This window comes from Felis catus, chromosome A2 (assembly GCF_018350175.1).
Source record: "Felis catus isolate Fca126 chromosome A2, F.catus_Fca126_mat1.0, whole genome shotgun sequence".
Taxonomy (NCBI): domain Eukaryota; kingdom Metazoa; phylum Chordata; class Mammalia; order Carnivora; family Felidae; genus Felis; species Felis catus.
The window spans coordinates 113859237-113874492 of record NC_058369.1 but is presented as its reverse complement, the minus strand read 5'-3'; the positions used below and the strand labels follow the sequence as shown (position 1 = coordinate 113874492).

The 15256-nt window shown below is 41.1% G+C and overlaps 1 protein-coding gene across 4 annotated transcripts in view; it reads right to left on the bottom strand.

Moving 5' to 3' along the window:
- Positions 1-13079, bottom strand: part of SP4 (Sp4 transcription factor) — an 82746-nt gene extending 69667 nt beyond the window's left edge. For all 4 annotated transcript variants that reach the window (XM_023250429.2, XM_045052467.1, XM_023250431.2 and 1 more), the window contains exons 1-3: positions 12942-13079; positions 12409-12533; positions 10328-11882 (exon numbers count right to left, since the gene is read on the bottom strand). In XM_023250429.2, the coding sequence (XP_023106197.1) occupies positions 10328-11882; positions 12409-12533; positions 12942-12948 (1687 nt within the window). In that variant the 5' untranslated portion in view covers positions 12949-13079. The remainder of the gene's footprint in view (positions 1-10327; positions 11883-12408; positions 12534-12941) is intronic.
- Positions 13080-15256: the final 2177 nt, after the last annotated feature.

The window sequence follows — 15256 nt, the reverse complement described above, 5'->3', positions numbered from 1 at the left end:
TTTTCTTATGTACTCCATCCTGACCACCCAAGAAAAGCATCTGCCCATGGGTCCTCGCTCTCTCTGCTCCCCACCTGCTTGGCTGAGCCAGCTCCCTTGGTCTCCCCTCCCGTGTGATCCCCTCTCAGGGTACAGTGACAGTCTCTCTAGGACATGTGAGCATAATAAACTTTTTTTTTCCTGTGCCTCTCCTGTGTCTCCTCTTTGGGCCACACCTGAATAGCACCTGGAACACAAAATACCTGTGCCCTAGGAAGCCTCTCAGTACTGATGTCTGCAGCAATAAAACTACTACTTACACCACACCACTCATAAAACAGATAATCGCTACTCCTAACTTTATTATTGTACCTAAGGGAAAGAGAGCCTTCATATATCTCAAGTAACACTTTCTCTATTTAAAAGAGTCTTCAAATAATTTTTTTGAAGTCTTTATCCTCTTTATTTTAGCAATGGGTTGTGGAAAACTGTGATTTTATCTTGACGTGAAAATATTTCAATGCACAGTGATCTTGCCTGATGGATTTAGTTATTTTCTGCATAATTTTTAAAAAATTTTTCTTATGTTTATTTATTTTTGAGAGCGAGAGAGACAGAGCATGAGCGGGGGGAGGGGCAGAGAGAGAGGGAGACGCAGAATCCGAAGCAGGCTCCAGGCTCCGAGCTGTCAGCACAGAGCCCCACATCGGGCTCAAACTCACAGACCACGAGATCATGACCTGAAACGAAGTCGGACGTTTTAATCGACTGAGCCACCCAAGTACCCCTGAATCTTTTTTTTTTTTTTTTAAACACCTATGTGCTAGATATTATGAGCCAAAAAGAAAGACCTACTGGATCTGTTCACCCCACTGGGTAAATTAATAAATTCGAAGTTGTAAGTGCATCCAGAGTTTGAACTTTATTAGGATCCTAATTTTCCAAATGCTCTCCAATTCCACTAAAGTAATCACATTGTTGGTACTAAAGTGACAGTATCAGAAACATGACTAAACATGGCTAAAGAGCTACTGACGTGAAATATCCTCACTACAAATTCAATGTTGGACGACAAAGTACATGTTTAAAATACTAATGCTTTGCAGTCACCAAATAAAAGTGCAAATAACAGAAAAACATCTTAGAGTGCAGTAAGTCTAACAATGAAGAACAGAAATCTATTTATGAAGTAAAATATTACATTTATTGCTTAAGAGAATTCACCTTAATTATACTCCCTCTGTAATAAGAAAAATGATAAATGTGACCCTCAACCCCCACCCTCTAAAATCCTTAAATACTTGGTCAGTCATGTAAGTTTAACTAAGACTTCCAGAGAATTCTCACCATATGCTGGATGGAAGTACCCAGAATAGGACCACATAATCAAATATTCATAGAATCTTCAATTTTAGAAGACTTGCAGTTTACCTAATCAAACTTCCCATACAAGAAATTCTTCTACATTCTGCAGTGTCTCTGATAGATGGACATCCAGCCTTTAATACAGGAAGGTCACTACTTCATGAAACAAACCATTCCATTACTTTACAGCACTAGTCCATTTGTGTATATAGACATATTCTTCTATTGATTTCCAAGGGTCAAACAAAACAGATTAAAAAACAACAACAACAAAAACAAAACTTTTCCTATATCGAAAGACAGCAGTCACACTTCCTCTTGTTTTAACAATAAAACCCCCCACTCTTCAATGATTGCTAGTGTGAAATGTTTTCCGCACTCTGCATTCCAGGAATCCCTTCTGATACGCTTGCCAGTTTGTCAGTGTCCATTTAAAATGTGCCACAACTAGCAAAGCACACAATCTTGCAGAAATGGTCTGACAAACACAAAGTAAAGGAGGAGGTTTACTCTACTCTTGATTCACATCAAGCCAATAAATCCCAAATCACCTTCACATGTCCTGCAGTCAACCTAGGTTTTTCATCTTGTAGGTACACAATTTCCCCTACCCTTTTAAACAGAGGATCTGTTGTATTTATCTTGCTAATTCTGACCCAGCATTCCAGACTATTAAGATCAGTTCGAATCTCAAGTCTATCCCCATCATAATTATTAGCAAAGTCTCCCAGCTTTGCCTCATCTTTAATTAAATAGGCCATCCTTCAGTACAGTATTTGAAAAAAATATTTAACAGGATTGTATCAAGGATAGAAACCTATGCCATAATACCAAGGACGTCTACTGAAATAGACAATCATTTCTCATACGATTGAGAAACCAGGTATGAATGAGCCTTTAAAGACATCATGACTATCAATGCTGAAATCAAAATATATTGTGGCAGCATTATTTCTTTTCTATACTCATCTGAAAACCTTAGCAAAAGAATACATAAACCTAGTTTCTTAGTGAAGCCATATGGGTTCCCCATGATCCCTGAATTCTTTTTTAAATGCTCAGAAGCCAACTACTGGATAATTCACTCAGGGCCTTTGTTAAAGATGTTATCAAACTCATCTGTTTGCACTATAGGATGTTTTCAAACAGTGAGGTGCTTATTCATGCTCAATTTTTCCATGTGCATAATTTTTAAGTTACTGATACTGGCCTGAAACTGAATTTGAAAGTTCCTTCTGATCCTAGGATGGCATTTATCTGGATCATTCTAACTTCCAAAAAGCAAATAAATGTCCCTTATCTACTCACTAACTTTGCACAAATAATCTCAGTGAATACAGGTCCAGTTATTTTAGCTGGAACTGAATTTTTCTTGCTGGTTGACAGAAGCACAGCCCAGCAGCTGTCTTTTCTCCATATTACATCATTTTGCTCAGGCAATACGTGTCTTTTGCTGTGATCTGAAGCCTTACAAGTTGTTTAAAATTATTTTAAAAGCCTACTTTATTATGAGTTTCTGCTTTCCCGACATTATTCTTAAAATGTCAAGCAGCTCTTTGTTTTCATTCTTTTTTTTTAATGTTTATTTATATAATTTTGAAAGAGAAAGAGAGAGAGAGAGAGGCAGAGTGTAAGCGAGGGAGACACAGAATCCAAAACAGGCTCCAGGTTCTGAGCTGTCAGCACAGAGTCCGACGCAGGGCTTGAACCCACGAACCACAAGATCATGACTTGAGCTGAAGCTGGGCACTTAACCAACTGAGCCACCCAGGTGCCCCTCTTTGTTTTCATTCTGAATCCTTTGTGCTTCCTTCTACCTTCCACGTATACTATTTTAAAATCTGAGTTTAACAACAAGGTCTCCACACAGCCACACTAGTTTCTATTCACCATTTCTTTTACTACTTTTAGTCATAATTATCTGTCCGTGCTACAGAATGTTAGAGCTAGAAGAAACTTTAACTGCAGAGTCAGCATTTCAATTTTCAAAACCACTTACCCTTTACAGGTCTTAAGTTTACCTACAGACACAAAAGGATAAAAAATAGCCTTTACCTCTGAACTCATCCTTTTATCTTATGTCTCCTAAACAAAAGACTCGGAATCAATAGATGATTTTAAATCATGGCTCTACCACTAGGGCAAATTTTTTCTTTTTTTTTATTTTTTTTAATGTTTATTTATTTGTGGGAGACAGAGTGAGAGAGAGAGAGAGAGAGAGAGAGAGAGAGACAAAGTGCCAGTGCGGGAGGGGCAGAGAGAGAGACAGAATCTGAAGCAGGCTCCAGGCTCTGAACTGTCAGCACAGAGCCTGACGCAGGCCAGAACCCAGGAAAAGAAGATCATGACCTAAAGAAAAGTTGGACACTTAACCTACTGAGCCACCCAGGCACCCTGGATGGCAAATTTTCTTAAAGAAATTAAAACTCATGAGGCTATCTGTAAAATGGGCACAATCAGACCAGCTTACAAAGATATTGAGGATTTTAATGAAATAATATAAAATACCTAACCTAGCACCTAACAAGCTCTAAGGTAAACAATAAATGTTTGTTTTATTCCTCCACAAGTCTCATTTAAAAAAAAAAAAAAAAAAAAAAACGGAGGCACCTGGGTGGCTCAGTCCGTTAAGCATCCGACTCTTAGCTCAGCTCAGGTCATGATCTTGGGTTCATGAGTTTGAGCCCCCAGCATTGGGCTCTATGCTGATGGTGTGGAGTCTGCTGGGATTCTGTCTCTCCTTCTCTCTGACCCTCCCCTGCTTGTGCTCTCCCTCTCTCTCTCTCTCTCAAAATAAATATACTAAAAAAAAATTTGTTTTTAAATCAATACAGTAGCTTGACAGCCTGAGGATTTGCTTAACCTACATATAGAGTTTACCAATCTCTTTAGTTCTGAATTTGCTCTTTCAAGAAAGTACAAAACAATGTGACATTAATGTGAATTTGCTCTTTCAAGAAAGTACAAAACAATGTGACAAATTCCAACATTAAGCTCATTAACAAGGCGACCTACAGAATTGTGCTTTTTACCAACACTCTATTCAGTATACTAAAGCTGAATATCCAGTGACAACAGACAAAATCTATCTGGGAGAACACAAAGTCAAGCTAGATACTCTCCATCTCTGGTCCCTAAACTTCAACTATATTTACTCACTAGCAAAAGATCTGAATAACAAAGCCAGCAATAGAGCAGAAAGACAACTAGAGCAGCAGTCAAGATTCTAGTGCTCACTTTGCCCAAAAGTACAAGAAAGTCATTCAACTTTTCTGGGCTTCAGTTTCTTCATTTCTAAAATACCACTAAGGAGTGAGGGTAGGGGAGAGACACTCCATTATCTTTAAGTTACCTTAATTATGGTTTCATTAAGCCTTTATCTCACCACACACATACATAAGCAATTTGTGGTTCAACAGGTTTCCCTTTGCCACAATCTGCTCATTCATTAGGTAGCAAACTGACAGGCATTATGAACATCCAATCCTAACTAAATCAAGAGAGTACAGAAAAGCCCACATAAAAGTATGGTTTGGTATCAGGCCAGGTTCCCCCTTTTCATTGTCAATTCTTACTATGTCATCCCCAAATACTTAATGTAGGACTGTGAAACTTCTGAAAGCCTATTTCTGCTTTCACTTGTAACAGAAAAATACAAAATCCCTTTATAAATAGACTTTAGCAGTGATATCCAATGGCTACAACTGGTAAGCAATAACATCAAAGATCCTTTCAAACTAAAATTCTACCATCTTGTAAATCTATGTTATTTCTATGAGATCTATGTATAGCACTTTCCCCCTATCTTCTTTCTTAATCAAGCCTCCTTTTCCTTCTCTTCAACTTGCTTTTATGCCCACTCCAGTATTCCTTAAGTATTACTTATTATATGTTTCCTGATTCAGATTCAAAAAGGAGATAATTGGGGTGCCTGGGTGGCTCAGTCAGTTGGGCATCTGACTTTGGCTCAGGTCACGATCTCGTGGTCTGCGAGTTGGAGCCCCGCATCAGGCTCTGTGCCGACAGCTCGGAGCCTGCAGCCTGCTTTGGATTCCGTGTCTCCTTCTCTTTCTGCCCCTCCTCCATCATGCTCTGTCTCTCTGTCTCTCTCTCTCGAAAATAAATAAACGTTACAAAAATTAAAAAAAAAAAAAAGATAATTAAAACTCTATCTTCCCTTGCACCCCCCTCTATTCTGAAATCCCCTAAAAGATGCCCTTTTAAAAATTAATGCGGCTCTACACTGGATACCTTTTCATCTTCCATGAAGAACTTAAAAATTGGCAATGATGTTGTTATGTCATCATCGACAAATCTTAAAGGTCATGCTATATGTTATCTAATGGGTAAAATCAACTTGGTAATTCAGAACCGAAATCACTTGTACAGGGTACAAGATGTAAGTTCTTCATAATGAATTCTACATGTAACAAACAGTACTAGAAGATTTTAGAGAAATAAAATTAGAAATGCAAACCTGACTTTCTAAAAAAAAAAAAAAAAAAAAAAAAAAAAAAAACCCAAAATTAACAACCAAACACAGCAGGCATACGTATAGCTCTACACACAAATATGTATATATGTTTATAAATCTGTATACAAGTATAACACGTGTATAGATTAAGATACCTACTAAGACAATCCAAATTAATAGAATAGCAAAAGAAATATTAGTATTAAACTTCAAGTCAATTTCTACTTTTAGTAGCTCTATAAAAAAGTATGGTGTGGGTACCTGAGTGACTCAGTGGCTTAAACATCTGACTCTTAATTTTGGCTCAGGTCACGATCTCAGGGTTGTGGGATGGAGCCCCACTTTGGGCTCTGCCCTGACAAGTGCTGAGCCTGCTTAGGATTCTCTCTTCTCTTTCTTTCTCTCTCTCTCTCTCTCTCTCTCTCTCTCTCTCTCTCTCTCTCCCTTTCTCTCTGCCAACTCCCCCTGTCCCTACATTCTCTCTCAAAATAAATAAATATTAAAAAAAAAGTTGATTGTACTAAAGTTTCCAAATTATGTATATATATATATATATATATATATATATATATATATTTATATATATATATATATCTCAATTCTTTTCTTTGGCCCCCATTTTCCCTTATTATGAAGAACTGGCCTTCCCATTGATGATCCCCAGGTTTCATACTTTAAATCCAAAAAAGGTAAAGGAAGGTTGGAGAGTCAAGTTCTTAAAGGGCCAGCAACATCTTATCTTTAAGTTTGAACTTCCTTTGTGTAAGAATTAGCCTTAAAATGTTAATTACCACTAACATTGACAAAGAAATATCCATCCATCAAGCAAACACAGGTTCTTTGGCCAATTAAGGCCAAAACCAAAGAAAGTCACTAGCCAATGCAAGTTAATTACAGATCTAGATATCAATGGTCCCTACGTGTTCTAAATTGTTTAAGAAGGTGTAACTCCTAATGTTCATTTTACCTAGGGCTCTTTGGCTACCTGAGCACACTGTGCAAACTGGTAGTCCTTTTAGAACAAAAATCTTACTTTCCTCACTTAAAGGACGTTCTTAAACCAGAAAAATGATTTGTTACCTGTGCTCTTTAAAAGGGATTTCTGCTTTTCCTTCAGTCAAAGTCAAACTCATAATCCAACAAGGAAACAAAGTATATAAGTATGTAAGGGCAACATGTACTTAGTTCCTACTATAATTCCAACTAATTAAATGCTAGATACTCAGCCTGGAAAGTCAAGATTCTGAGAGGAGACCAAACCACAGAAACACATTATGTCGAATTCAATACCATGGCAAGAGATTCCCCCTAAGTTGTCACTAACATTCTCTTTTCATAAAATCAAGTATGAGGCTCCCTAGCCTCAAGAACTGGTTTCATTTGATCTACCTTATCCAATTTTTTTTCCTATCCGTATCATCCAGAACCTTCCCGTATCTCCAAGAGTGACACGAGGATGGATGGCAGATAACTTTTAGCCCCTGGGTACTGACTGAATCATTGCATTTTGTCAAAGCCGACTATTAAGAATTTTTTCAAGGGACACCTGTGTGGCTCAGTCAGTCAAGCATCCAGCTTCAGCTCAGGTCATTATCTTGCAGTTTATGAGTTCAAGCCCTGCGACGGGCTCTGTATCTCCATCTCTCTCTGCCCCTCCCCTGCTCTCTCTCTCTCTCAAAAATAAATAAAACATTAAAAAAAATTTTTTTAAGAATTTTTTTCAAGCCTTGTAAAAGCTGTCATGAATATTTAGAGCAAAAATTTTCCCCACGAATTAAACAAAATCAATACTATTTGGGGGAAGGAAATAGATACATAAAACAGTCAAAAAGTAACAAAAAGTAAATGGGGACACAAAGTAAAAGATCAGAACTTACAGGACTCATTTATAAAAGGGATATGTAGGTACTTTTTGCTCATTCTCCCTCTTCTAGAGAGAGTAAAGCACCTGGTGTCTACTGTTGATGTCTTAAAAACTCAAAGCCAAAAGACATTAATGAAAATAAAGCCATTTCACCAGCTTCATTAAAACCACTCCAGGCCTTGCTCCCAATTCCAAACTGCTATCTTCTCCATCACCTTCTATGCCTTAATTCAGCAAACATTTGTCAAGCACCTACTATAGCAAAAAAAAAAAGTAAAAATCTATGAACGAGTCTCAGATGAACTGCATTGACTTGCAAAAATTGGTACATTTCTGATCTTTGTAACATGGTTATCTTCTTAAAATGATTGAGCATATCTATTTGAACATAAACTCTTCAACATCAACAAAATTTAAAATCTTTGGTTTCAAGAGAAAAAAATCCAACTACATAAAGTTTAAATTTCCTTATACACTTAAGCGACATTCAAATCATGTAAACTCTTAAAAAAAAAAAAACCAAAAAACCCAGAAAATGGAAGACTAAACATACCTATTGGGAGTACTCAGCATGTGGCTAGTCAATACATGCTTGTGAAATAAAAACTGTAAATTCTTTTTGTCATTAAAATCCATTCTTTGAGGCATACATGAACTAGGTCCAACACCCATCTGCTTCCATATTTTGCTTTATGGTTAACTAGTAATGATTAGATCCTTCCTTGGTTCTCAAATTTCAACGAGAATTTAGAATGACCTGGAAAGTTTATCTGATAGGCAAATTCCTTGACCACACCCCCAAAAGTTATAGTTCCAGAAAGTGGATGCTGCATTCATAATAATACAACATTCAAATAAATCTGAGTTAGGTGGTCAGAAGATCATACTCTTAGTATCAATGACTCACCCTCATAATAGACAAGGGGCTGTAACTGATACCAATGAGAGTACAGAAGAATTGACTATTCCTGACCTAACTTATAAATTACTCAATTCTCTTAAGCATAATTCACAACTAATGCTTAATAGGCAAATCAAAATTTAAGTGAACTAACTTTTGCTTTGATAATGCAAACTGTCAAACAATCCACCAAAAACAGATATTTTTCTCAAATACTTAAGATACTGTCAACGTTTAGGAAAAGAACAGGAAGAAAACAATCTATGGACTGTAATACAGAGAAACACTTATATAATTGTCCTGCAATAGTTTTAGGGGGAAAAGTACCACACTCAAAATACTCTTTGATTAGGTTACTGACCTGTCAATACAAAAGCCACTAATCACGTGGCTATTTAAATTAAAATTAAATGAATTAAAAATTCAGTTCTTCAGTTGCACTAGCCACATTTTAAATGCTCAAGAGCCACATATGGCTAGTGGCTAACACACTGGGTAGGATGTACAACACTTGTTCATCACAGAAAATTCTACTGGAAAGATCTGGTTTAGAGGTTATGGGCATCTAAATATAACATGTAATCTCTATTCTTCCTGACAAGAGAGCTCTATTTGGCAATTTCCAATCATAAATATATACAACTACTTTAGGTATTAACTGTAAAACAAACAGTTTAGCATAATTTTTCTGAAACTTATTTCTAGAAAGGTCATTAAAAAGTGATGTGCTCATATTATCAACATAAAAATATTTAACTAGAGACCTGACACTATCAAAGGCATGAAAACCACAAGCAGGTTTGCACCTAATCAGAATCAGTAAAAAGTGTTTAATTACTAGAAAACAAAAAGTATTAGATAAAATAAGACAAGTCAAGAAAATTTAAAATACTTAGTAAGTCTAGTTTCGCAAATACTTCAGAAATCTCTTTACATACATAACAAACAACTGCTTTATAATTGGTTTTTAAAATGACCTTACTACAATTAATTCAAGTTAGTGACATTTTACTATTTTCAGTCTTAATTGCTTTTCAACAACTTCACACTAAAAAATGCCTAAAAATAACAGAACCATAAGATTTATATACAATTTTATATGCGAATAACTACTAATACAAAATCCTGAGAAAATGCTGGTTTTAACAGAAAAGTAGACATAAAAAATTAATCAATTTGCAACTTAAAACTGTATCTCTAAACTGCATCAAAACCTAGTTTAAAACAACACTGTGTAAAAAAAAACGCAAAAGCGTGAGCAACAAGATGCTGAATGAGAAATAACTTCCAATTGAAGAAAAAGTTAGACTTATTACAAAGCAGAATTAAAACTTCAACAGATTCACAACCACGTATTAATTCAACTTTCAACCTACTTTCTTTTAAAGATACAAACATCTTTAACATCTTTTTTATTAGAGTTCTTTCTGAAGAGTTCAAGTGTATTCAAATATCTCTAAATTACAGAAGACAATTTTGATTCTAATCAGGAAGTTTTGCTCCATGGAAAAATAAGTTTATAAAACTGTCTAACAAATGTAACTTCTACAACCTAACATTAAAACGTACAGACGCGAATGGGTCACACGATGACTAGTTACGGAAGTTAACATTCCTGTCATTTTAGATTCCCTGTGATTATGTTTATTTCAGAGGTCTTCAAATCTAAGTTAGCAAAGAAAAGCAGTAACTTATTAAAAACTGTATGAAAGGATCTTACAGAGAAAAGATTGTAGTAACTTACCTGCAACACTAGTGATTGTAACCGGAACTCCTTGAACTTGAACACCTGCAGCACCCAGGTTGGCAACACTCACTGTCTGAAGGTTAGGCACTGATGCAAGCTGGGCAGTATTCAAAGTTATTGGGGCACCAGCAACAGCCACAGGAGCAATTTGAGCAAGGGTTGTGCCACCACTTGAAGACACTGGGGTGATGGTTAATTGTTGGGATAACCCAGCATTCTGAACTTGCAAATTTGAAAGACTCTGAATATTCTGAACCTGTACAGTTTGCCAACTGATTTGCCCTGAAGGTGTTAAAGTTGGAGCCCTGATAAGCACCTGAGTCGGATTTACTGCTTGAAGTTGAACATTCTGCAAAGGCTGCTGCTGGATGGTCTGAATTGTCTGCCCTGACTGAAGTTGAAATGACTGCGGCGGAATAGCCTGAATAATCTGTTGCTGAGGCTGTTGGATCTGGATCTGCTGTAAGATAGGCTGGCCTACAATCTGCACCTGCTGAAGAGAATTTGATTGATCCTGTGTGTTCTGTATTCCATTAGACTGAAGCTGACTGGAGCTCTGCGCTTCAGACTCAGTAGCAGCAGGTGTTTGAGATTCTTCAATAGTGCGTTCAGAACTACTGGCTGATGTGCTTGCATACTGGCCCGTGTCTGCTGAGCTCACTAACGTGTCACTGCTTGTCAGAGACGTCGAAGCAGTGGTTGTGCAGGTAGTGGAGGAGGAGGGAGATTCCGGCATAGTACTGGCAGAAGCGGTGGTAGTGGTGGGTGTGGAAACTAACTGACTCCCGTTGGAAGTCCCACTATCAGTAGTAGTAGCAGGCTGGCCAACCTGTCCAGTCCCTCCTCCAGCAGTCACGTTGTTTATCACTGGCAAAGCTAAAGTCACTCCTCCAATGTTAATTGGTAGGGTTGTTACAACTTGAGCCTGAGTACCAGGAAGGGTCTGTAATTGCAGTGGTATTGAAACACCAGGTCTAATTTGGACTGGAACGGTCTGATTTGCCAGGTTTTGAGCAAGAATATTCCCAGAAGCTGTCCTGTTAGCAGCTGTGAGTATAGCTTGATTATTACCTGCAGAAATGAGCTGGATTTGACCCTGCAAATCCTGTAGAGATGAACTACTAGCTGGATTGATTTGAATCTGCTGGCCTTCCACTGTCTGAAGTTGTGGAATCACTTGGTACTGGACACTACCACTCGGATTTTGTACTTGTATGACTTGAAATTGACCAGGGGCGGAAGAATTACCTGATTTCGTTTTTGTAGGAGATGCACTCCCGTTATTACTGCTGGAAGAACTAGATGAACTAGAAGCTGGTTGAGAAACGTTATTTTCTTTTGAAGCAGGAGGAGTGGAGGCAACAAGTTGCCAAGTGTTTCCAGCAAGTTGTGTTGTTACCAGTTCTAGCTGTTGTGGTTGATTTTGAAGTTGCACCAATCCTTGGCTTGGATCTATAATAATTTGTTGTTGTCCAGTTGCTTGATTTTCACCAGGAGTCCCTATTTTGCTGCAAGTAGCTGCCAGTAAAGCCAGAGGAGAGGGCTGAGAGTCCTACCCAAAAATGAGATGATAAAGGAGAGGGGGAAAAAAAAGTGGGCGGATTTAGTGGAGGCCAGTAGATGGAAGGGGTTTGTTTGTTTGTTTGTTTATTTATTTATTTATTTATTTTGACAGCTCTACATTTCAGAACTTACTTAGGCAATGACAGAAATCAAAAAGAAATAGTAACAAGAGCAAGAAGATAGAGGAAAAAAGGAAACAGATACTGTAATATAAAGTTCAAATAAAAAGAAATTTCTAAGAAACTTTTGTAAAGTATATTCTCATAAACTCAAAATGCCCTTGGGAAAATACACACCGTTTTCTACTGGTCTGAGTTCCTGATGTAATTTTAAACAACGTTATCCCTTAAACATGTGAAATCTTTATGAATTTACAATTTAACTTCCTCACTCTCAGAAAGATGCTTTGAGTGGATGAACATTTGTATTCTGTTCTTCAGTTCTGGGCAATTAAAGGACATAACTCCCTCTCTCCCCTTACGTTTCGTGATGAATTTTTTTATGTTTGCTTTTACCTGGGAGCCTGAGGTTTTGGGTTTTTTATTGTTATTCTCTGGCTCAGAGGTTTTCCCTCCTTCTGTAGCCATCGCCGCTGCTGCTGCTGCCGCCGCCGCCTCCTCCTCCTCCTCCTTCTTCTGATCTGCAACAAACCCCCCCCCCACGACAACAGGTTATTAGGATTATTATTATTCGTCTTCCCCCTCTCCTCCTCTTCCCCTCCCCCCGAACATTAATCTCCATAAACCCGCGATCCACGCACACCGGCAGGGGGTGGGGGAGAAGGAGGGAAGGGAGGAGGGGGATATCACAAAACGTGGTTTGAAACCCGACCCATCCGCTCCAGAGCAACACCCAGAAGGTTGTTCTCTCTCAGACATTAAGACAAAACACAACCCTCCTTCCCTCCCCCTGATACCCTCCCTTCCTCTCCTCCTCCCCTTAAAGCATCTCAGCGGCCCCGGGGGAGGGGGGAGAACCGAGCAGGGTCTGGGGAGGGAGGGAGGGAGGGAGGCGGTGAAGGAGACCGAGGGGGGTGGAGAATACGTACCGCTCATCCCGCATTAACAGGACAAACCCTCAGACGGAGACACAGGGATAGAGGTGGGTGGGGGTGGGGGCGAGGCGGGAGGAGAGGCCGGTCCCGCCCGCCCGCGGTGGCTCGGAGGAGGCTGTAGCTGGCACAGGCTCTGCCTCTTTTTCCGCGAATGGCCGCCGCTGGGCTGTGGCGTAGCAGCTCCTCTCTCCGCCCGAGCCCGGCTGACTCGCCCTTGATTGACAGCGGCGGCGCGCGGCGCGGGCGGCGGCGAGGGCTGGGGGCGGGGCCAGGGCGGTGCGAGCCCGGCCGACTCCCCACCCCCCTCGGCCTCTCTCCGCCGGAGCCGCCGACTCTCCACCCCTTCCCCCAGCGGATTGGCCGCCGACCTGCCGGGGGCCGGGGCGCTGGGGCCGCCTCCTCTCCACCCCCTTTCTCGGGGTTATCCTTTCAGCCGCTCTTCTTTTCCTCCTTTGGCTTCTCCGGTACTCCTTCTCTCGGCGTTCTAGCTCAGGCTCGCTGCCGGTAGGCCCTCCATACAGCCAAACTTGTTGTCTCAGGATATCCCGCCCCCTACTCATTTCCCAGCGCCCTCCCCTCAAAAACCTGCTCCAGCATCCCTCGGAATTGCCACTAAAGGAAAAAGTAGGGCTGTCGCTCAAGGGAAGCGAATGGGTCGGATGAGGGGACGTGCGGACCACCGACGGCTTGGCGCGCCGGGTGAACTGCCCGCTGCCCCTGCGCAGGGAGCATGGCTTTCCTGAGGCGCATCCGGACCCGGGCGCCCTTTTTCCCTGGCTCGGTCCCCATTGGCTGAGGCCCTAGTGACGCGCGCTGAGTGGTGGGAGAAAGGGGGCGGTTCGCTGCCGCAAAGCCTATCGGCCCTTGTAGTTTCCGGCGGCCGCGGCGGCCCCTCCGAGGCACCGCCTACCCTCCCGCCCCCGACCGAGGCCTGGCTGCGGAGCGGAAAGCTGCCCGAGGGGGCGGTGGCGGCAGGGCGTGGCCGGGGCCGAGTGGGAGTTGAACTAAGCGAGGGGGAGGGGGAATGGGTGTTGTTTGCCTGGGCCTATCCGCCGCGCGGGGCTGCCCAAACCACCTCTGCCACCGCCTCCTCGGCTCCAAGCCGCTCCCCGCAGGGAGAGCTCACACCCGGAGCGCTTGGCGATTGAGCGGGCGGCGGCGTGGGGAGGCGGGGTTTGCTGTCCTCCGGGTTTGAATGAACCCGGTTTCTAGGAGCCGTGCCTTCGCCTTTCCTTTCTTTGCTTACCTCCCTCTTTCAGGCCTTCCGCTTCAAATACGAGGCCTGCTTTACCACAGAGAAGCATCTTCCATTTTATTTGTTGTCTCTAACTGGCTTCTGGAACAGAGCAATGACCCGCCTTCTAAGGTTGCATCGTGTTTTGCCAAGTAGCCCTTGTGGTTGGCGGACTTCTCACTCTTACTGGTCTCACAAGATTCTGGAGGCGAAGAAAAACCCAGCTCCGTTTGGGTCAGCCCTAGTCACAGTTCAGCATAAGCTTCTGGGCAGGTGGAATTCACATCTGGCTGCACAAAGCATTTTAATGTCAAATGCACTTGAGCAGTCTTCAAAGCTGTCCTTCAAAGTCCTGAAGTCAGGATGGTGCCGTGGAATATAATAGGTGGCTGATTAAGTGTACCAAAGGTGGAAGTGAATCGCTAATGTAAACATTGGCCCTGGGGACAAGGTGCTCTTACACACCCAAGCTCACAGTCACCCATTCCCATTTAACCTGGGCTCACACAGCTTTGAGCGTTGTTGTCTCCTCCTTGAAGCCTAGGATGTTGCAAGGGTGAGGAGGTCCCAGGTGCTACACTCGACTGGCATTTCCTTTGCTTGTTAAAATAATTGCAACATTGGCTGATGACAAAGCCAGCAGTGCAGAAAGACAAAGCACTTCAAATAAAGAATTACATAGTATTGTCTACCCCTTCTTAAAAAAAGAGACTAAGATCCTTAAATAACCTGCTTTCGACCCCACCATGTACAATACAGAAACTCAAAAGTGCTTCTTGCATTTACAGATAAACTCTATCCTCGAGTCATTTTTTTTTCCTCCAATTCATTATGATAAATGAAGGAAGACATTTTGCAGTCTTATGAATTGGGACATTCCTTGGCAGTTTTCTTACAAAACCTGCTCTGATCAGAGGGACAGTGTCACTGACTCTGAACCATAGATTTTAAAAAGAATGCTTAGGGGCACCTGGGTGGCTCAGTAAGTGTCCATACTTGGCTCAGGTCATGATCTCAGGGTTGGGGTTCCGGTCCTGCTTCAGGCCCCCCCATGACTGAGTGTAGCCTGCTTGGG